Source organism: Eptesicus fuscus, chromosome 19 (assembly GCF_027574615.1).
Source record: "Eptesicus fuscus isolate TK198812 chromosome 19, DD_ASM_mEF_20220401, whole genome shotgun sequence".
NCBI lineage: Eukaryota > Metazoa > Chordata > Mammalia > Chiroptera > Vespertilionidae > Eptesicus > Eptesicus fuscus.
This window is the reverse complement of record NC_072491.1, coordinates 1,677,937-1,699,446: the sequence shown is the minus strand read 5'-3', so window position 1 is coordinate 1,699,446 and position 21,510 is coordinate 1,677,937. Positions and strand designations below refer to the sequence as shown.

The 21,510-nt window shown below is 66.0% G+C and overlaps 1 protein-coding gene across 1 annotated transcript in view; it reads right to left on the bottom strand.

Annotated features, from left to right (window-relative positions):
* Nucleotides 1-718: 718 nt before the first annotated feature.
* AGO2 (argonaute RISC catalytic component 2) overlaps nucleotides 719-21,510 on the bottom strand; it is a 39,556-nt gene continuing 18,764 nt past the window's right edge. The window contains exons 3-19 of the mRNA XM_054708742.1: nucleotides 16,863-16,983; nucleotides 14,980-15,161; nucleotides 14,192-14,328; nucleotides 13,605-13,739; nucleotides 13,084-13,171; nucleotides 12,185-12,332; nucleotides 11,564-11,683; nucleotides 11,359-11,481; nucleotides 9,989-10,122; nucleotides 8,350-8,534; nucleotides 7,828-7,987; nucleotides 5,940-6,030; nucleotides 5,100-5,294; nucleotides 3,421-3,555; nucleotides 3,057-3,158; nucleotides 1,341-1,540; nucleotides 719-1,140 (exon numbers count right to left, since the gene is read on the bottom strand). Coding sequence (XP_054564717.1) covers nucleotides 1,032-1,140; nucleotides 1,341-1,540; nucleotides 3,057-3,158; nucleotides 3,421-3,555; nucleotides 5,100-5,294; nucleotides 5,940-6,030; nucleotides 7,828-7,987; nucleotides 8,350-8,534; nucleotides 9,989-10,122; nucleotides 11,359-11,481; nucleotides 11,564-11,683; nucleotides 12,185-12,332; nucleotides 13,084-13,171; nucleotides 13,605-13,739; nucleotides 14,192-14,328; nucleotides 14,980-15,161; nucleotides 16,863-16,983 — 2,365 coding nt within the window. The 3' untranslated portion in view covers nucleotides 719-1,031. The remainder of the gene's footprint in view (nucleotides 1,141-1,340; nucleotides 1,541-3,056; nucleotides 3,159-3,420; nucleotides 3,556-5,099; nucleotides 5,295-5,939; nucleotides 6,031-7,827; nucleotides 7,988-8,349; nucleotides 8,535-9,988; nucleotides 10,123-11,358; nucleotides 11,482-11,563; nucleotides 11,684-12,184; nucleotides 12,333-13,083; nucleotides 13,172-13,604; nucleotides 13,740-14,191; nucleotides 14,329-14,979; nucleotides 15,162-16,862; nucleotides 16,984-21,510) is intronic.

Sequence of the window (21,510 nt, the reverse complement as noted above, 5' to 3'; positions counted from 1 at the left end):
CCGTACAGTCCACTTGTGCTTCATCGCTGGCCACACCGGGGAGGCGGCGGGCGGGCGCGAGTGAATGCCGTGAGCGCCCCGGCCCCAAGGGTACAGGCGACAGTCCACACGGGGCGGCCGCTGTGAGTGAGTCCGCCGCGCACTCTGCGCCTCAGCCGAGACCCACGGGGCGGCGGCCTCCCGCCCCGACGCCGAGCACGAGGAGTCCCGAGGCCAGGAGCTGAGCACACGCCGAGCTCACGTTAATACTGCAGCCAGATACACGTATTCTCTACATCACAGACAACAGTGAGGAGGATTGTACTGTACCATCACCAGACCCGTATTCTTCAGGAACTTTGGAGAATAAACGTCAGTCCCAGAGGACCGAGCTCACCGTTAGACTGTGGGCATACCATCTTTTTTCTTTTTTTCTTTTTTTAAATAAATTTTTATTAAAATGGCACTTGGCTGCCAATCTCTCTGGACCTAGAAATGTCGAGTGGGCGCGGTCTGCGGTGTCCCAGCCCCTTCGGGCCCCTAAGAGCTTGCGGAGCCACGTCAGGGCACACGAGTGTCGCGTGGAACACGCGTTAGTGACAACGTCAGAATGGTCAAGGCTTTAAAACCACAATAGTGTTTGCGTTGCTTTCACCCTCAGAGAACGCTCACAGCTAGTTTGAGCCCATCAATTCCATACAGAATCACGTGTTAAAAACAAGTAAATCGAATGACCAAATAAATTAAAAATGTTTTAAAGCCCTGAGTTCATAGACTGCTTTTAGGAGATGTTTTTAGGAAACACGGGACGATTTAATGAGCAGCGGATAGATTTTGGCAAACCCTATCTCCTGCGACAGTGGGGTCTCATACAGGTCTGCAGCTCAGAACGAGTGTGGAATCCGGGACGGAAGGCATTCTGGGAGAGGAGCCTCGGCTGAGTCCACGACGTCTGGGGTCCAGTGCTGGCTGCCACGGGCTGGCGTCGGTTGGTCTGAGTGTCGCTGGTCTCGTGTGAATCCGACTCCGCACACAATCGTAAACACAACACGTCAAGCAAAGTACATGGTGCGCAGCGTGTCCTGGTGGACCTGGACCGCCTTGGCCAGCGCCTGGTGGTCCCGCCCGTTACTCTGCCCGGAGGTATGGCTTCCTTCAGCACTGGGGACAGGGACAGAGACAGCCGGTCAGCTCGGCCAGGCCACGCCCCCACGGCTCGGCCAGGCCACGCCCCCACGGCGCTGGGCTCGGCACCGGGCCTCTGTTGGCTCCGGCTGCTTCCCGCGGGGAAAGCAGTGGCCACAGCCTGCTTCGGAAGCGACCCCTGCTGGGACCGGTGGCCGGAGAGGCGAGCCACTCACCTGTCATGTTCTTTATCCACCAGGTGGTACCTGGCCCGGAAGGCCACCAGGTGAGCGTAGTACGCTGGCGCGGGGATGGACACAGAGCGCGTGCAGCGCACGTAGGTGTGACACAGCTGGTAGGTGAGGATCTGCAGCTCATCGGAAGAGAAACGATTGTCATCCCAAAGCACGTGGTAGTGGGAAGGCCTGCTTGTTCCCTGAAAGCAGACCGCGGGTCAGAGACGGCAGACTCACCGCTCGCACGCTCCTTACCAAGGACGCGGTGTTTAACGACAGACAGACAGCGACGTTATTATGGTCATTGCAAAAGGCACCGGAGGATGTACTTCATCAGGCGTGTAACACAGACCGCACACACTCACTCAGATACAAAAGTCATAGAAAACATATAAAACACCAGGAAAACGTTTGTCCCGCAGACTGCGTCACCCGTGTAGATCAGGTTTCTACAGTGTTCCACTTACAGGCAAGAAAAACCTCTTAGAACTCACGTGTGACAACACTTTAAGAAGGGAGTTGGCACACGCGTGTTATTTATGCAGTTTGTGTAGCTTGAAATCTTTTGGAACTGAAGGAAGTGGGAGCTGGCAGCCTTGCCCCCCAGCACGGGCACCCTCATAGCTGCCGCACTGCTCAGCCGGCCCGCCCGCCTGCCCGCCTCCCGCCAAGTCCCGCCTGACTCCTCCGTCCGGCCACGGCTGCCCGCTCACCCCTGTGCTGGGCCCAGTGACAGACGTCCCGTCCCTGCCCCACCCCACTTTGCCATTTCGTTGGTGGCTGTCAAAGGGGCGGGGGCCGCGGGGCATTCTGTGTAAGGGGGCCTGTCCCTCGAGGCCCATGTGTCCCCCCCAAAAGCACCGGGGCAGAGAACAGGCCCGAGGGCCCTGAGGGGGAAGGGCGCCCGCTGGCAGGCCGTGAGCGGGAGAGGGGCTGCCCGGGACCCGCAGGGAGGCCGCTCTCTCCAAGGCTCGGCCTCTCTTTCCTCGTAACAACTGCAAACACGGACGAGCCGTTGCGGCCTGGGATGCACCGGGCCCACAGGCCACACCTCGGCGGCGGGCAGCAACAATCCCCAGGAAACTGTCCGACTGCCAAGTTCACAGGGAAGCCTCAGGTTTTAGGCCGCCGTCCCGTCCCCCTGGGAGGTTACGCAGGTCCTAGCAGCCTCAGACCCGAGCCCGTGTGCTGGGCGGCAGCCAGGCCGAACTCCCGGCGCACAGCTGGCAATGGGCTGCTGGCCCGGCACCCGCGCGGCAGACCCTCGGGACCACCCTCTTTGCCGAGACCGGACGAGCCAGAGACACTGCCCAGGTGCCCAGCAAACGCGTGTGGGGGTGACACGCGTGGACCCCACCACGGGGTGTGAGCTCACCGGGGCGGCCCCTCGTCCCTCACCGCCCTGCCCACACCTCCTGCGCCCTCCTGGTCACCGGATGTGAGGCCGCCGTCACCAGGTGGTCTTGTCACCTGAGCTCTCACCCCGCTTGCTGAGCACCAGGCCCAGGGACCCCTGCCCCCACCGGTGCGCCTGCACGTGGCCCTCACCGCTCCTGCCTGGACCTGATCTCCTCTGAAATGCACCCAGCTTCCCAGCGGGTCCCTGTCCCCAGCGCCCGGCGGTCCCGAGCCCCTGACCACGGCTGGGGCCCCGGCCCACCGAGTGCCCACGCCGAGGTCACACCTGCGTGTGTTTGCTGGGGCCCTTGCCCTTACCTGGATGCCAGCGTGACTGCACAGGTAGAAGTCGAACTCGGTCGGGTGGGTGATCTTCGTGTCCACGGTGGTGCCTGCTGGAATGTTCCCGCTCTTCCCGACCTTCAGCGACACAGGGGCGTCAGCCAGCCCGGAGGCGGGCAGCCCAGCAAGCCCCGCCCACTGCCCACCGCCCTGAGCCGGGGCCGCCCCGTCCAACTCTTTAAAGTGACGGAGACGTCGGACCGGCCACTCCTCACTGAAGCACGTCTCCGTGGACCGGGGGTTCGCCAGACGGAGGACGGCGCTTCTCTAACGGCCCGACCCGGGCCCCACGCAGCCCTCAGGGCGGAGGCTCCCCGACCCGGGGCAGGCGGAGACGCACCCGCTCGTTCTTGTCCGTGCAGAAGAGCCGCGTGTGGTGCCGCTTCTGCACCACGATGAACGTGATGCCCGGCTGGTAGTCCTTCTCCAGCTTGATGCACGCCTCGCGGATGGCCAGCAGCTCGTGGTGCAGGACCTGCGGGGACAGGGCGTCAGGGCCGGCGCGGCCTCGGCCTGCTACCGGGAAACAAACCGCTGAGTGACACGCGGCACGTGACACGCATCTGCAGCCACGCCCTCGAGTCCCGCTGGCGTGTTCATGGCTGCGTGCCTCTGCCTTTCGGAACCCGTGTCACTTGTATGACGGAGACTGACAGCCAGGCCTCATGGGCCAGCGGTGTAAGGAGACGAGGCGCAGAACGCTCAGCACGGGCTGCGCAAGGCGCTGCGGCCGGACGAAGGGCCGCACGGGGCATGCGGCACCACGGACACAGCACAGCCCACGTCTGTCTTGGAGCAGAGGGAGCGGCCGAGGAGAGACCGGGCTTAGGAGTCGGGTAAGTCCGATCCCCACTCCGACACGAGGCGGCCGTGAGGCTGCGGGAGAGCCAGGCGCCCGCTCCGATCCCGGTTTTCACTTGTGAGACGGGACCATCGACCTTGCAAGCTGGCTGTGGTGACTACAGTCAGGCCCGGGAGCCCGGGAGTTAGGGCACCAGGGCGGGAGGCACCGTCCCGTTCCCTCCGGCTGTCCTCAGAGAGACGGGGACGTCCCCCACACACCTGAGACCCCAGGCCCGGCCCGTTAGCGCTGCGCTGTGTGTGTGACTACGCCGGCCGGCCCTCCCGAGACTGGGGGCGGAACAAACCGCCAAGGAGGCTGGGAGCGCCGAGCAGCACCTTCCGGCCGGAGGGAGGGGACCCGGGCTCTGCACAGGCGGTGCCATGGGGCCCGTCGGCCTCGGCACCCATTCCCCTCGCCGACCGCGGCCTCGGGACCAGCTGCTGCCCCGGGCCAGGCAGGCGGGCACACAGGCCCCGCCCCTGCACCCGCCCGCTCCCCGGCACCAGGCGGCCCTCCGGCCCCTCCCGCCGGGGCCTCCGCGGCTTCAGGTCCGTGCCCGCACCCGCCTCTGCCTCCTGAGAGCAGCTCCCGGGGACGTGTCGGGGACGTGGCGGGAGCAGAGGTGCAGGTACCCGGGCAGTGGGCACACGCAGGCATTGACCGCCCGAGGTCCAGGCGGGGACGCGAGCTGCCCAAGGCCCCGCTGACCTGGGGGCGCCGCAGCCGCTGCTCCCCTCACCGCCCTCCGCGGTGCCCCCTGCGCCGTGACGCACCCACCGCCTCCCAGACCGCCTCCCTCCACGTCCAAACTGGCCGGGCCGCTGACTGCTTTCTCAGGGCTCCCAGCCACCCCTCCCGCCGCCGCGGTTCTCCGGCGCTGCGCTCACTGCCCGCCCCGCACACCGCAACACGATGGGGTGCCCGCCCCACAAAGCCTCCGCCTCCGCCCGCACAGCCCTCCGGGCCCCAGGCCCACCGTCGCTCCTCCCGCCCCGTCTGTCCGGCCTCAGCGTCGCCGCCCGTGCCCACCGGCCCCGTGACCTGACAAACACAGGCACGGGGGGCGGTAGGACAGGACGTAAGCCGCACCCCCCTTCCCTGTGGAGACCCCGAGAAGCCGCTCTGCCGGACAGACAGGCAAACCCCAGCACGCCGAGAACAGAGCGAGGGCCCACCTGCTGGAACTGCCCCTCGGACACGCCGTCGCGGTAGAAGATGATGCGCGTGGGCTTGAAGCGCGTGGACTTGTAGAACTGGATGAGCAGCTCGCGCACCATGGCCGCCAGGTCCTGGATGATCTCCTGGCGGTGCTGCTGCACCCGCACCGTGGCGCAGTAGCGGTTGGGGTGGGCGTCCATGCTGCCCACGACCTGTGGGCGGGAGGGAGCGAGACTGACCCCGTGCCTGGCGCGGAGCAGGGGCTCACAGGTGCCAACACTGCTTGCTTAGTCTCGAGCGGGGGCAGGGCCCACGAGCTGCCCTGACAGAGGGCTCTGGACAAACGGCGGACACAGCGGCCCGGGCGGCCCTCCGCAGCCCCACCGGGTCGACAGGGACCTGCCGCCTCGGACCGCGCTCCTCCCCCGGAGGCAGGCTGGGCGCAGTGGCCGGGGTCGGCAGTGTCACCTGAGAACCGAGGCCGCCACGCCGCCTCCTGGGTGACAGACACCCAGAGTGAGCAGGAGGGGAGGACTGTGTGTGGTCCAAGCCGTGCCCACGCTTTAGAACAGGGGCCGCAGGCCTCGGTCTGCCCCGAGTGCGGCCAGGCCCAGGAGCAGCGCCCCCTTCGGGGGACGGCCATGCTGGCTGGGGTGCGTGTTCGTGCTAACACGCCGCTCTCACTGCTTCTCAGTGCACTGGCCCGCCTGCCGGCAGCGCCCCCAATGCCTCTCCGGCGGGACTCAGACTTCCCGGCTGCTCTCAGCAAGAGCTCTGGCCGTCTGGCCATCTGGCCGTCTGGCGGTCACGGGACCGTGTCCCCCCCGACCCCCCCGCCAGGGCCCAGTGGCACTCACAGCAGCGATGGAAGGCTTCTTCCCGTCCCCCGCGGGGGGGTGCGTGACGTCGGCCCCCAGGAAGATGACGGGCTGCTGGAACACGGGCGGCCTTCGGGAAGAGAGCGAGCGTGAGGCCGGGGCTGGGCACGCCCACTGGGCACGGGCACCCCGCTCCCGGGCGGCCAGGGCACTGGGCGATGCTCTCTTAGCGACACACTCAGAACGCCTCGCAGTGAACGGCACGGCCACGTGAGCTTCGGAGAACCCGTGGGGGGGGCGGTGGGCCGGCCGCTGAGGCTGGACGGGGGGTGGGGGGGGCGTCCACCTCTGCGCACACTGAACACCTCCCACGTTCACCGGCGGGAACTGGCGGCACGGCCTCGCGGACTTCCTGGCCCACCAGGGGCACGGGCGCTTCCCACCCAGGCACCGAGGACCCCCCGCCCGAGTGGAGGTGCGGGGAAGGGGGGGGGGTGCCGCGTCAGTGCCCCAGACGCGGGCCAGTCCCCATCCGCGCCCAGCGTGGTCTAACCACGGGCAGCTCTGCCCCGGGACACCAGGAGCTGCTTGCTACCCCTTCCCGAGCGAGGGGCTCGCGGCCACTCGACACCGTCCTCCCACAGCTGTACGGAGGGTCCGGCCGGCACCCGTCCACCCGGCGGCCCGCCCACGGCCCCGCCCACGGCCCGGCCTGAGCTTCTGGGGTTACAAGGCCTCCTACCAGCCCCTCCCTTAACCCCGAGCGCCACCGCTGGCAAGGCTGTGAGCAGGAGCGGGGGGAGGAGCACAGGCCCCGCCCCTCCTACACCCCCACCCTGCACCCCACCCCCAGTTCTGGATCATTCCCAACAGCACCCACTGCCGCCGTGACTCAAACCTGCCGCTGGGCTCCCTCCCTCCCCCGGCTCCCCCCCCCTCTCCCCCGGCTCCCTCCCTCCCTGCGCTCGCAAAGCTCCAGAAGCAGCAGGCGGTGTACAACGCCTCCCCACGCTGCCATGGCAACCAGACTCCTCTTTGCAAGGTCACTAACGACCTGCATGCCACCGACCTGCATGCCACCGGTCCAGCCTCAGGACAAACCACCTTGGGGTCAGGACCCGCCCACTGACCCTCCCCTCCCTTCTCAGGCTCCACTGCCAGCTCCTGACCCCTGACCCCCACGACCTTTAGCCCCAGACCCCCACCTCCCCCCTGTCTGCACCCTCCCAGGGTTCCCACCTCCACAGCAGGAGCCCTGCAGCGGCATCCCTGACCCCAGACTTCACCTCCACCCCCGTCTCCCCTCGAGGCCGACACGGACACGCACCCCCGGGGCCTCCAGGCGACCTCACCACCAACCTGCCTTCTCTCCCCACGGGCCCGGGACCTCGGACTCATCCTGGAACCTCCTCCTTCCCCTCAGCCAGACCCACTGGTCTCCGAGGGCCCCTCCTCCGGGGATGAGGCAGGAGCTCCGGGCCCGGCGGCACCAGGAGCCGACAGTGCTTTGGGAACAAGGTCAGCCGGACCCTGTTCACTCCCGAACCTCCAGCTGCAGCCTCCTGCCGAGGGCGCCTCCGCCTGTCCGTCCGCACGGCCCTGCTCCCGGCGCCCACAGCGGCGCCCTCAGCGCTGGCCTCGCCGCGCGGACACCAGCTGCTCACCCTCCGGGGCCGTCTCTGTCCCTGAGCCCACGGCAGCCACTCCACACAGACCCGCCCCGAGCGCCACCTGCACCACAGGCCCTGCTGTCGTCCCCGCACTGAGCCCGTCAGGAGCCCGGGCCGCAGAGCCCGGGCCGAGGCCATGCCTGCCGATGCCAAACTCCGATTCTTCCCCCGTGACCGGGCCACCTCCTGGCAGACGCGGTGTCTGTCAGCGACAGCAAGAGCCAGCAGCGCGTGCGCCCCCCACGCCAGGGGCTCACCTGCCCTGCGGCAGCAGGATGTTGTTCACGCCCCCCAGCTTCACATTGATCTTGAGGCAGAGGTTGGACAGCGTCTGCGGCGTGGTCCGCTGCACGTTCTTCATCTGCACGCACTGGGTGGCCATCCCCAGCACCGTGTCCCCCACGCGCTTCACCTCGGCTGCGGCAGGGAGGGGGGGCGCTCAGGTGGCTCTCCCGGCACCTCCGGAGCTCTCTCTCGCCTGCCCGCCCCGCCCCGCCCCGCCCCGGGCCTGGGAGACAGGGGCCAGGCAGGCGCAGGGAAGTCAGAGCCTCTGGGTTCCAGTTCTGGCTCCGGCACTGCCCCCCTGGGGCGGAAGGCCATCCTCCCCCACAGCGCCCAGGACTCAGGAGTTAGCAGTCAACGCCCGGAAGCCTGTGTGTCCTCGGCTACCACCAGGCTGACCTCCCAGAGCAGCCGGCCCCACCCCGTCGCGGGCTCCCTCGGGACGCGGCTGCCACTCCCGCCCGCCACCGCCCCGCCGCCCGCCCGCGGCCGCCTACCGTAGACGGGGGTCTTGCCCGGCAGGATGACCACCACCAGCTGCAGGCCCGTGTACGTGTTCTTCAGGTGCCGGAACATGGGCTCCACGCTGTCGGCGCCCTGGGCGTACTTGCAGAAGCACGGCTGGCCCTGGATCGGCATCCCCGCGTCCCTCGAGATCTTTCTGAGCTGCTCCGTGAAGGACCTGGAGGAGAGGGTCCGTCGGGCCGGCAGCCTCCCGCGTGCCGGCGTCCAGACCCAACCCAACGCCGTGCCCGGAGGTCGGGGTCGAAGCCGCCGCCCCGGACAGAGCGGTGCCCGCGCGTCCACTCGGGGGAAAGGTGCAGGCTAAGCACCCACAGGCCACTGAGGGTCACCCCAATAAACCGAAGACTTCCAACAGGCCCGCTGCCCCCACCCCGGCCGTGACACTCCGTGCAGAGTGACGCGGTGCCCTGCTCACGGCCCCGCTTCCGTGGGGCACACCCGCCGCTCAGGCCGTGCAGGCCACGCACTGTGAGGGGCCGCTCCCTCGTGTGCACAGCTCGGAGACGGGGTGACATCACCGTGGAAAACAGAAGAGCGAAGCCAGAGGCTCCGGGGGGCACAGGCCGGAGGCTCCGGGGCACAGGCCGGCCTGTTTTAAGCTCTGGAGCAAAAATAACGTCGCCTTCGACAAAGAGGCGAAGGACACCCATCCAGCCCAGCCGGTCGGTGTCGACAAGGAAACACGCCAGCGTCTGCGTTTAGCGCCACGGCACTGACCGCGGGCCCACCTGGCTCCAGGCACAGCGGAAGGAAGGGGCCGAGGACAGACCCCGGGGAGGCCCGGCCCAGACGCGGGCCTCAGCTCGGCTCCGAGGGCTCTCGGGGCGGCCGCTGGCCCTGCGACAGCCCCTCCCCCCCACGGCAGCTCCCTCTGCAGAAATGTCCTGGGCGACTCCCCGGCCGTGGTCCCGGCGCTCCCACTTCCACGTGAGGAGGGAACTCCGCCGTGCGGACGCTGCGGCTCACAGCGCTGCTTTCAAAGGCGGTGCAGCAGGGCCGCCCGCGCTGCCCGGCTCCCTGGAGGGGCGACCCCTGGCTGGGCTGCCGGGCACACCCCCCGCCCCAGGACAGCCGCCTGCCGGGGAGCAAGGCCCCGTCTCTGACCACCTCCCCTCCTTCTGGCTTCACTTTCTCCGTCTCCCTCACGCACAGACACACGTAGCTAATGTGTTTTTAAAAATAAGCTTAGCCCTGGCCAGTTTGGCTCAGTGGATAGAGCGTCGGCCTGCGGACTGAAAGGTCCCAGGTTCGATTCCGGTCAAGGGCATGTACCTTGGTTGCGGGCACATCCCCAGTGGGGGGGTGTGCAGGAGGCAGCTGATCGATGTTTCTAGCTCTCTCTCCCTCTCCCTTCCTCTCTGTAAAAAACCAATATTTTTTTTTTTTAAAGAAAGAAAATAAGCTTAGTTCACTGAGTCCAGCTCTCTCACCTCCTTTTCACACTTACTCCCATTTGCTGTTTTCTTGTCTCATTGGTGCTGCCCAGCAGTGAGGGGGGGGGGGGGCCACCGCGCGGCCTGTCCCCGCCCGGCTGCGGCTCTGACACCAGGAGAGGCTGCCCACCCGTCCCTCCCGCCCGAGCCCGTGCCTCGCCTGCCGCTGGCGCCTTACTTGAGGTGGACCTCGGTGCACTGGCGCTGGGGCGCGAAGCAGGCAATGGCCCACACCTTGATCTCGATGCCCGTGTGGAACTGCTTGTTCCTCATGTCCCAGACGCCCTGCACGGGCGTGGCTATCGCCTTATTCTGCAAATGGCGAGACGGTCAGAGTGAGCACAACGGGGACACGGTCCTCCACCCTGGGGCTGTCACTGTCCCCCGACCGACGGGCTCCTGAGGCTCCGAACAGAATCTGTGTCGCCCACCTCTGGCGGCCCAGCTCTGCAGGGTCCAGGCGGCTGCAGGGGGGGGATGGATGGATGGACAGATGGGTGGGAGGATGGCTGGATGGACAGATGGGTGGAGGGATAGGTGGTGGGTGAATGGATGGGTGGGTGGGTAGATGAAGGGATGAAGAGGTGAATGGAGGACGGTGGCTGAGTGACGGGGACCCTATGCAACGCACGTCACACAGACACGCAACCACCTCCAAGATTCCTACAGGCTCCGAGAGGGAGCACCAAGTGCAAAAGCAAGCTGCAGGCGCCTTCACTGTGCCGTCGGCAGCCCGGCCAGCGAGGCGCAGCGTCGACCTATGAACCAGGAGGTCATGGTTCCATGGATTCCCAGCCGGGGCACATGCCCAGGTTATGGGCTCGATCCCCCCAGTGGGGGGCGGGCAGGAGGCAGCTGATCCATGATTCTCCCTTTCCCTTCCTCTCTGAAGCCAGTTAAAAGTGAAATGAGATGATATGCCTCCCGTACAAGAAGGGGGAACCCTGCGGCCATCGGGGCACTCGCAGCGCGGAAAACAGTGCTCCCTGGGAGCAGCCGGGGAGAGAAGAGACCTCTCCCTACGATCCCTCTGCTGCCTGCTGAGCTTTAAAACGTTAAAAACACGAAAGGAAAGACCCACAAACAAAACTGCCCCTTGCTGGCGGGGACTCCCTCCGAGCAAACACGCCCTCAGTGAGAAGGCGCGCAGTCAGCGAGCCGCGGCCCCCGCCCCAGGCTGTGCACCTGAAGGACCAGCCGCGAGGAGGGGGGAGACCCTGCATGAGCCCCGGGCTCGGTGGTCAGGACGCCTTTGCGTTCGCACTGATAAAAGCTGGGGGTCAGGGGGCAAACCCAGAGACGCCCAGGTGACCGACTGCTGCCCCCCCCCCCCAGCACAGGGGCAGCGGGAAGCAGCTTGTCGCCGAGAGCGCCTGCGGCCCAGGGCAGGCTGCCCCTCTGCATGGCCGCCGGTCACCCCGGGAAGATGGAGGCTGATTCCAAGGAAACGGGCCTGCGCAGCCCCCGCACTCAGTTCCCGCCTGGACCCGGGCTGATCCTGGGCCCCCCGCCCTGATGGGGGACCCCCAGGCCCCGCCCCGCACGTACCCGGCCCCCGTACAGGATGGAGGGCGGCTGCAGGACCCGCCCGGTCACGTCCGTCATCTCATCCTTGACCATGATCCCAAACTCCCGGACGTAGGGGTCGGTGTTAAAGCTCGCGCTTCTCATCTGGAAAGGTGGGGACGGGCGGAGTCAGGGTGTCTGCTCCCCGGGGCCGGCACGGACTGGCCGCCCCAGGACGGACGCTCACCAGCTTGCTAATCTCCTCCTGCCGATCGGGCGCCGACCTGGCCGTCGCTCTGATCATGGTTGAGGTCTGATTGTCCGTCAGCTTCTTTATACATCTCTGTCCCGCCACGATGTTGCAGACCTGGAGGCACAGACGCGCGTCAGCACAGGCCTCTGCGGGCACGGCTGCCCCGCGGACACGGCGGGCAGCGGGCTGACAGCAGGACGAACCCTGCTGGTGACAGGCACCACCCGTGGGCGGCTGTCCCAGCGCTGGGCCGTACGGCCCCCGTCCTCACAGGGACACGGCTGCCCGCCACGGAAGCCCACCTCCGGCCACGGCGTGTGAAGCTGAGCCACGGCCCTCGATGGGGAGGGGAGTGGGGGGGACACAAGGACCGAGTGTAAACCACCGACAGAAAAGCGCGAGGACCCGCGCCCCCGTGGGCTGCCCAGGCTGGGAATTATCAAACAGCCGGCGAAGAGACTGCATTCTGGGAGCACTCGGCCCCGCGCCAGGGCCGGCGGGCACTGGTGCCAGCTCTCATCTTCACACACGACCAGCTCCACACCCGCCTGACTCACGGGGAAACGGAGGCGAGAGGAGGTCCCGCTGGGGACACGGGGGGGGGGGGGGGCTTGCCTCGAGGGGAAGGTAGGTGTGTTTCTGCTCCTGTCCGACTTGTAAACACGGGAGGTGGGGGTAGCGCAGAACCAGCTTGTGCCGGTCCTTGAAGTACTGGGCCACCGTGCACTCCACCGTCTGCCCGCTCTCCTGCTGCAGCGGGAACCTGGGGACAAGGAGGAGCGGCTGCCTGGGCTGCGCCCTCAGGGCCAACCACACACCCGCCCCGAGGCCCCGCCCTCCCCTCCCCGCAGCTGCGACACAGAAACGCCGGCGCCTGCTCGGCAGCGATCCCAACGGCACACGCGCCACAGGGGACGCGGGGAATCGCCACGGAGACCAGCCAGAGGGAACGGCCGGGGCTTCCCAGCCGCCGTGCCACACCCTCTGGCTCTGGACGTGGTCCGTGGCCGGTGCTCCAGGTGCCGGCCGGACCTGCACCTCCCGGTCTGCGGGCACCCTCGGCCACGGAGTGGGTGGGCAGGGCAGAGGCGGCGTGCAGGGTGGGGCCGGTGCGGGACCGTGCCCCAGCGCCCACCGGGCCAGGAGACCCTGTGTGGGGCCGCACCTCCTGCTGCTCCCCGGTGAACACACACGACCCAGGACGCGCCCACCCTGCGGCCCGGCGGTCACGCCACGGCCCTGGACCCGGCTGGAAGTGAAGCCAGGGCCACTCCCAGCCAACACGGGGCCACCCCGAGAACTGGGGGGCGGGGAGGGGAGAGAAGCCCGCTGCTCCCAGCATCTCAGCACGAGCTCGGACCGAGGAGCCCCCAGGTTCCTTCCACCGGGAGGTTTGGGGCCCCTGGGCTAACTTCACAGCCGACGGGGTCGCTTTTCCCCGGAGTCCCTGTTCCCAGGGGCCTCTGCCCGGCGGAGGGTGGAGGGCAGGGGACACGCGCCGGGGGAGCGGTTACGTTTGGTTGCTGGCCGGCCGCCGGGTCACGTTGCAGACGCGGTACTTCCTCTTCATCTGCCCACAGTGTGTGATCTCCACCTTCAGACCTGGCGACAGAGCAGCGCCTCAGGGTGGCGGCCGGGCCCAGCTCGCCACAGGATGCCTCCGCCCGGCCAGAGGGGGGGCGCGGGCTCAGCCTGGGGCCCTCGGCCACCCCGGCGTCCGGTGCCTCCTGGGCTATTTTTAGCAGCAGCCTCAGCGAGCACAGGTGCCCACGGCCGAGCCGGGTGGCCGGGCCCCGGTCGCTGCTCCAGGAGCCCCGGGCAGAGGGGGCACGACAATGCGGGGCCGGAGGTGACACCGGGACCAGGGCGCCCGCCTGCAGGGCCGCCGGACACGGAGCACAGCCAGGAGGGAGGGACGCTGGTGGCCGCCCTCGCTCCGCGCCCACAGGCATCGAGGCAGGGCGCTACCACCCCGCTGAGAAGCGGGCTCGCTCGCCTGGGGGTGACCCCGCCTCCGGACCCGGGCCCCACCCACCTTTGATTTCTTTGGTAAACTTGACCCTTTGGGAGTCTGTCAGAGGTTTCTGTTGTTCTTCAATACTTTTAAAATCCAACACTTCACAAACAAACTCGATGACCGGCTGCGCCTTGTAAAACGCCGTCGCCGAGACTGGAGGCGGGAAGAGAGACGGGCAGAGGCGTGACCGGGTCGCTCCGCCCTCACTGACCGCGAAGCCCACCCTCGGGCCTCGGAGGCGGGCAGAGCCGCGGTTCACGCCTGCTCATGGGCGGCCCGATCCTCCCTGGGGGCTGCTGGAGGCGACCGTCACCCTCGGAGACGGACACCCAACATCACACCCAGAAGGCTGGGTTCCCGACCCTCATGGAGCAGGCCTCTCTGAGGTGGCACCCCTGGGGCACAGGCAGTGGGGGTCCACTCATCCCCCAGCAAACCCCACCCGCCCTGTGGGCACGGCCGCGGCCTCTGGGACCTTGTCAGACGCGGGCCCTGCGGGTCGCTCCTCCGCGAGGAGGACACAGGCCGGGACGCAGCCGCTCGGGCCCTTCGAGGTCGCAGCCCCCCGCAAGCCCCACCCGCCCGCAGAAAACGGGTCTGCTCACCATCAATATTGAGCATCATCTTCCAGAGAGAAGGGCGGACGGACTGATGGAAGCCGAACCACACTTCCCGGCCGCCGCCCAGGGGGTTGGAGCAGCCCTCGGAGGCGGTGAAGAAGGAGCGGCCCACGGGCGTGTACCTGCGGCCAGAGACCCGGCTGAGCTCGCGGTTGCGCCCCTCCCGCCCGGCGCGTGCAGGTGGCGCCGGGGGTGGGGACGTGACTCAGAATAAAGCGAGAGTCTGATCACGCACGGGCCCTGCAGCCCCGACAGCTCCTCCGGAGGCCGCTCCGTCGTGTGGAGCGCGGACACTATGCCACGGACAAGTCCCAAGTGTGAGGCCACAGGGAGACCGTGAAACAGCGGCGCTCACGCCCGCAGAGCGGAAACCCGGCTGCGCCCCAGGCTGGAGCGGGGGGCCCTGCTGGGCTGGGAATTCCGGGAATCCCTTTCACATGAAAAATGTTCCGCTTGCCCTGACCGGCGCGGCTCAGTGGATGGAGCGTCGGCCTGCGGACTGAAGGGTCCCAGGTTCGGTTCCGGTCAAGGGCATGTACCTTGGTTGTGGGCACATCCCCAGTAGGAGGTGTGCAGGAGGCAGCCGATCGATGTTTCTCTCTCATCGATGTTTCTAACTCTCTCTCCCTCTCCCTTCCTCTCTGTGGAAAATCAAATATTTAAAAAAAAAAAAAAGTCCCGTTGCACTGCTGTGACTGCGCTACACAAACGCACACGCTCCCTCAGACAGGGCGCAGCCGCCCAGGTCCCCCCCCCCCCCCCCGGCGGCTCACCTCATGGAGGGCAGGTGCCTCATGACCACGTCCAGCGCCTGGATCGTCTCGAAGGGCACGCTGGGCAGCCGCCCCGAGAGCGCGTCGTGCAAGGCCTGCAGGCTCACGCAGGACACCCACTTGATGGACACCTTGAAGATGCGGTCCTTCCCTTCGCCCGGCAGCGTGACCTCCAGCTCCACCTGCGGGCCGGGCGCAGGTCAGCACGCGCCTCCGCCAAGGCAGGGGGGTCACGCTCGGCGGGGGGCGGGGCTCCTCTGAGGAGGGCGTCCCCGGGAAGGGGAAGAGGAAGAGGAAGAGAGGGGCACAGGAAGGGGGTGGGCGGCCGGCGGGCCCTGGCGCTCTGTCCCCACGGAGTCAACGGAGGGGCTGGGACCTGCGTCCGGTCCTGGCTGATGAGTCCCCTCTCCCTCCCTCTCTGGAACCAATATAACGATCTACGTATTTCTAAAGACGAGCCCGGCCTAATTTACCCCGGCTGTGCTCTCCCGTTTGAACAGTGTGGGGACCCCCCCCCCCCCCAAGGAAAGCGCCCTGAGCCCCGGGCGCAGGATGAGCACGCGGCCGAGGCTGAGTAAGCTCGTGTGGCTTTCTCTCCCACAACTTTAAACAAAAACAAGCGTCAAGTTAAACGCAAAGCTTTGCATCAGTGAATTCCCGACGCTCCGCACGTTGGTTTGCAAGGGGCGCGCCTCCCGCGCCGGCGGGCAGGGTCCTGGCACCCCCCTGGGGACATCGGTGCCATCGCCCCATGCCAGGCAGTGCCCGGTGCTATCCGAGCCACCAGCCTTCAGCCGGAGCCTTATCACCCGGCGGCCTGGCCGAACGCCTCTCCTCTTATCGGGCACAGCCCCACCAGAGCCGGAGCCGCCCGCCTGCTGCCCCCCCCCCCCCCCCGCGCCCGGTGCAGGAGCGCTGTCTCCGCAGGTGGTCAGAGACCGCAAAAGCCACACCGCACAGCCTGCAGGGCGCACGCCGGCCAGCCGGCGAGGCCTCGGTCTGGGCCGCCCTCGGGGCCCGGGTTTAAGAGGCGGCCCGTGCGGTCAGCCCACAGAGCCGGCGGGCCCTCCTGCTAACGGGCGTGTGAGGGTCTCCGAGCCGCCGGCTCTCCAGCCCCGACGCCCCAGCAGCCGTGTGCTGAACGACGTGCCACGTGACAGCTTCTTGGCAGGAAGGTGACACTTTTAAGCAGAGCCACTCGCCCCGGAGCCGGTGCAGGTGGGGAGAGGGCGGCTGCGAGCACGCAGGCCTCACGGGACCGCCGTGGCTGTCACTTCAGGCAGACCACTGGCTACAGGCGGAAGCCAGCCTGTTTTACTGCCACGGACACACGGACACACAGACACACGGACACGGACACACAGACACACACACGGACACATGGACACACAGACACACACACGGACACACACACACGGACACACACACGGACACATGGACACGGACACACACGGACACGGACACACACAGAGACACGGACACAAAGACACACACACGGACACACACACACGGACACACAGACACACACACAGACACATGGACACGGACACACACGGACACGGACACACAGACACACACACAGACACGGACACAAAGACACACACACGGACACACACACACACAGACACGGACACACGGACACACACACACACACACACGGACACACAGACACGGACACCCCTACAGCCGTGCGGGCGCCGCTCCTCAGGGTCTCCACCCCGCGGGCAATCGGGCTCCGTCTGCAGCAGCGGGCGGCACCTGCCCACGCGGGCCTGTCTCCCACCGGAAAGCCCAGTGGTTTAACTCCTGTCTCCCGGCACTGGGAGGCGTCCTGACGGGCCAGCGCGCTCCCCGGGGCGGCTCCCCGGCCCAGCCGGACTCACCTTCTCCCGCCCGATGGGCAGGGGCATGGCCGTGTAGAGGTTCTTCCTCCCGTCGAACACGGGCTTCCGGTCCCCGAAGATCTGGGCTTTAAAGTGCTGCACCATGTGCTCCACGATCTCCCTGCAGCAGGACAGGGTTCGAGCGGAGCGTCCGTCAGAGGGAGAGGAGGTGCGGGGCCCCCTCGCTCCCGCAGGAGCCCCGGATTTCACTCAGACCCCGAGTCGGCCTGGCCAGCGGCCCAGGCACCACCGGCACCCGCAGGACCGCGAGCGCCCATGGGCGTCTTGGGGGGGGAGGGGGCAGAGGGCGGAGCTCTCCATGCATCTCCTGGATGGCGCCACCAAGAATGCACCAGGGCAGGGGGAGGGGGAAGGGGGGAGGGGGAGGGGCAGGGGCAGAGGGCAGGGGGGAGGGGGAAGGGCAGGGGCAGAGGGTAGGGGCTGGGGCAGGGAGCAAGGGGCAGGGGCAGGACCCAAAGCCTCCCCACACTGGGTCCTGAGCCCAGCTCTGCTCGGGGCTTCTCTCCGCCAGGAAGCAAGAACCAAAGGCACCCACTCCTCTCCCGGGAAACGGACAGCCCGCCTGCCCGGCCTTGCCCAGCCGGCCTTGCACGGTGCCCATCACAGGGACCCAGCCGGCCTGCCTGGACACCCATGCCCGGAGTCCCAGGGGTGGACGGAGCTCGCCATGCATCTCCTGGATGGCGCCACCAAGAACGCACCAGGCCTCCCGGCCTCCGACGCCACCTGGAGACCTCAGCCCGGGCAGCGCCAAGCGAGGCCTCCAGCCAACGCCCCCTTCCCCCCCCTCCCCCCCAGCAGCCGGGGCGCGACCTCCCCTGCGCCTCCGTGGGCCACTCTGGCCACTGCTCCCCGAGCCTCAAGGCCCCCATCTTCATGGCCAGGACGTCACATCGCCTCAAGGTCCGGTGGCTCCGCTGGGAGTCCCACCCACACCCAGAGGGCGCCGCCCCACCGTCCTCTGAGGCTAGCAAAACTTTTATTGTTTTAAAATGTATTTTATTGATCTCTGAGGGGATGGGAGAGGGAGATAGAAACACCAATGATAAGAGAGAATCACCAATCGGCTGCCTCCTGCACACCCACGCTGGGGATCCAGCCTGCAAGCTAGGCCTGTGCCCTGACCGGAATCACACCCTGACCTCCTGGGTCATAGGTCAACACTCAATCACAGAGCCACGCCGGCCGGGCAAGGCCAGCAAAGCTTTTATCTCGACACTGACAAGGTGATCACGGGCCAATCTCACTGATAAACACGGATGTAGAAACAAGGTATTAACAAAAGGAATCCAGCAACACGTGTCGAGGCTGGGCAGACGCCAGGAATGAAAGGTCGGGTTTACAGCGATGAAGGTAATTATGTGGAACAAATTACACACTTAAGTAAGAGCCAGAGCTATAGGCCTTCTGGAGGGAAGCAAAAGGGAAATCTGCGAGAAGCTGGGGTAGACCAGGCACCTCAGCACGTGAACAGTCTCAACGGTGAAAGGAAGGAAATGGGCCGGACCACAGACAGCCCCAGAGCAGCGAACGCTGTCCCCTAGAAGACGCCTTCACCACGGGAAGGGAAAGGCCAGCCCCCAAAAAACCACACCCACAGAGGACACTATCGTGCGGCAGAGAGACAGCCCGGGGCAGGACCTGGGCAGAACCCAGAGCCCAGAAGGCCGGGGCCTGGACATCTCATCTGCGACAGAAGCGGCAGGAGAGCGAGGAGCTGAGGCAGCGCGGCTCCCGGTTCTCAAAGCAAAAAACCGGAGCCTGTGCCCGTGAGACGGCGTGCACACTGCCTGCTGCCGTCACTCCGGCTGCGGGCAGGAGGCCCCGGGAAGGCCGGGCCACGGGGCTCAGGGAACAGCTGTTCAAAGAGGACTCTGCTCGACCACGACAGCCGGGCACCGACGGGGGACACGGCCGCCCTGATGGTGGCACCGTTCTCTCGGCCTTGGGCAGCCGCTGGGGGTCTATCCGCTGTCTCCAGGGCACACTGCCCTGTAGGGAGCACCGTGTGGAAGGGGAGGGGCCTGACAGCCTCCCCCCAGGGGACAGACAGCCCAGCCTGAATCCAGTCCTCAGCCTCCCTCGGCCAGTGCTGACTGCGCCCCGCTGACCCGGTCTGGCTCCTCCCCACCACTCACCCGGGCCCAGTGCCCAGAGGAGGTTCCCTAAAGGGGGCAGGAGCCGCCCAGGCGGGTGTCAGCACAAACACACCCACATTTTCCTGTACTATTTTGACTGTAATTGAGGCAGGGCCTTAGCCGAACTGCACCGGAATCAATCCTGTACAATAAAGAGCTAATATGCAAATGGCATCACGCCCTTGGGCTGGGGCCGGGGGACCTGAGGCCACGTCCCCTGCCCGGCGGGGCTTGACGGGCGTGGGGGCGGCCGGGTCTGGGTCTCGTTCGATTTCGAGATGTGTGTGGGTGGGAGGCGACTTGACTCTGGGTCCCGGGGTGCGCCCCAGACTCTGACAGGAGGGAGATTTTCATATACATTTTACTAATTTTCTTTCATCTCTGATACTTCTATTATAGAGAAAGGGCAAACAGCAATACTAAAATATTTCCTCTAATTAGTTCCCTTTAAATGTGCACGAATTTTGTGCACCGGGCCACTAGTAGTAAAATAAAAAAAACCCCGGACACTCACACACTTAACCAGGCGGCAACTCCCAGGCTCGCACCCGGTGGGGGGGGGGGGGGGGGGGGGGGGCAGCAGGACACACGGGGACACGGCCGGGGGCGCCCACGGAGGTGCCGCTCAGGGCCCGCCTCGGCTACTTTCTGTCTGACTCGAGGGGATTTCTCGTGGGAACCTCCAAACCCAACGGGCATAACTACCGAGAACTGTGGCAGCCGGGGGGAGGGGCGGCAGTGGGGAAGACACCCCACTTTATTTTTTTTATTATTATTTTTTTAAATATATTTTATTGATTTTTTACAGAGAGGAAGAGAGAGGGATAGAGAGTCAGAAACATGGATCAGCTGCCTCCTGCACACCCTCCACTGGGGATGTGCCCGCAACCAAGGTCCATGCCCTTGACCGGAATTGAACCTGGGACCCTTGAGTCCGCAGGCTGACGCTCTATCCACTGAGCCACACCGGTTTCAGCAACACCCTGCTTTAATCATTGCCGACCACTCGCCAGATAACACAGCCTCGGGCAGACCTGTCTTCATAAAAGGGCGCTGCTGGCGTGGAGGTTGGCGGCTCAGTAGGACCCCTACCCCGACCATCAGGCCCGGGAAGGGCCGCCCCCGTCCCCTCCGCCAGCGCCGAGTGCCCTGACCGGACTCTCACACAGACCAACAAGCCCCGATAAACCCAACAACGTAAGCGAAATGGGCAGACTCCCTAAAAGACACAAACTACCAAAACTGATACAGAAAGAAATGAAAAAAACCTGAATCGCCTAATATCTGTTGAAGAAATCAAATTGCTGCCCGGCGGCGTGGCTCAGTGGTTGAGCGTCAACCCAGGAACCAGGAGGTCACGGTTTGATTCCTGGTCAGGGCCCAGGCCCAGGTTGTGGGCTCCACCCCCTGTAGGGGGCGTGCAGGAGGCAGCCGATCCACGGTTCTCTCTCATCACTGATGTTTCCATCTCACTCTCCCCACCCTCTCCCTTCCTCTCTGAAATCAACACCAACATGTTTGAAAGTGTACAGTTTGGTGGTTTTAGCAGATCAGAGAGTTCGGTAGCCGTCAGCTCCATGTAAGTTTTGAACACCCTCATCACCCCAAAACCCCACACTCATTAGCAGTCACTCCCACCCCTTCTAGAGAAACGAAACGTTAAAACACAATTTACAGTAACAGCAGAACACACTGCAGGACAAACAAAGCGAGGCCGCTGGCTGCACGTTAGGAGTAACGGCGAGGGGAAACTAAGGCCGCGCGCAGGGACGCGCCGTGTGGGTGCACTGCAAGACCCGTGGCAACCCCCACGTTTAACTACAGGTCAGAGCAGTCCAGGGTCCGGACGCCCAGGGCGCTCTGGTCGTTCGTGAGCACGAACCGACGTCCCCCCGAGGGGACAGGCCAGTCCGGGCAGAAAGAAACGCTCTGTAACAGGCCCTCGCCTCACACCGGACACAACCATCATCTCAAGATGGACCGAGACCTCAATACACAAGCCACACTGTCATCCTTGTAAAAAACCAAAATACACCACGAGGGGGTCTCTGTTCCCGCCGGGCAGGCAGATGTTCCTGAGGGCGCCTACCATACCACGCGGTAACCGGTTTCACAGTTTGCCAGCTGGGCCTCGGAGACATGGCACGCTCTGCTCACTGCAGACGCCGACGTGCAACGGCCAAACCCCAAGTCCCACCTGCGCCCAGGATATACCAAACCCTCCCACTCGGGGACGAAGGACCAGCAGCCCCGAGACCGGGAAGACTGGCCTGGCTGGCGCGTGCCGACCGGGCGTGGAGCGGGGCCGGGAGGTGCCACGGCGTTTCCCACAGCCACACCCCACCCACCCTGCGCCCCGCAGCCCCCTCCTCGTGATGCGTCCGAGAAACACGGACGTGCTGGTCACAAACTAGACTGACCAGGTTCACAGCAGCTTCGTGCAAACCCGGGCTCCCGAGCCTCTACCAGGAGCAGGAGTGACTGAGGAG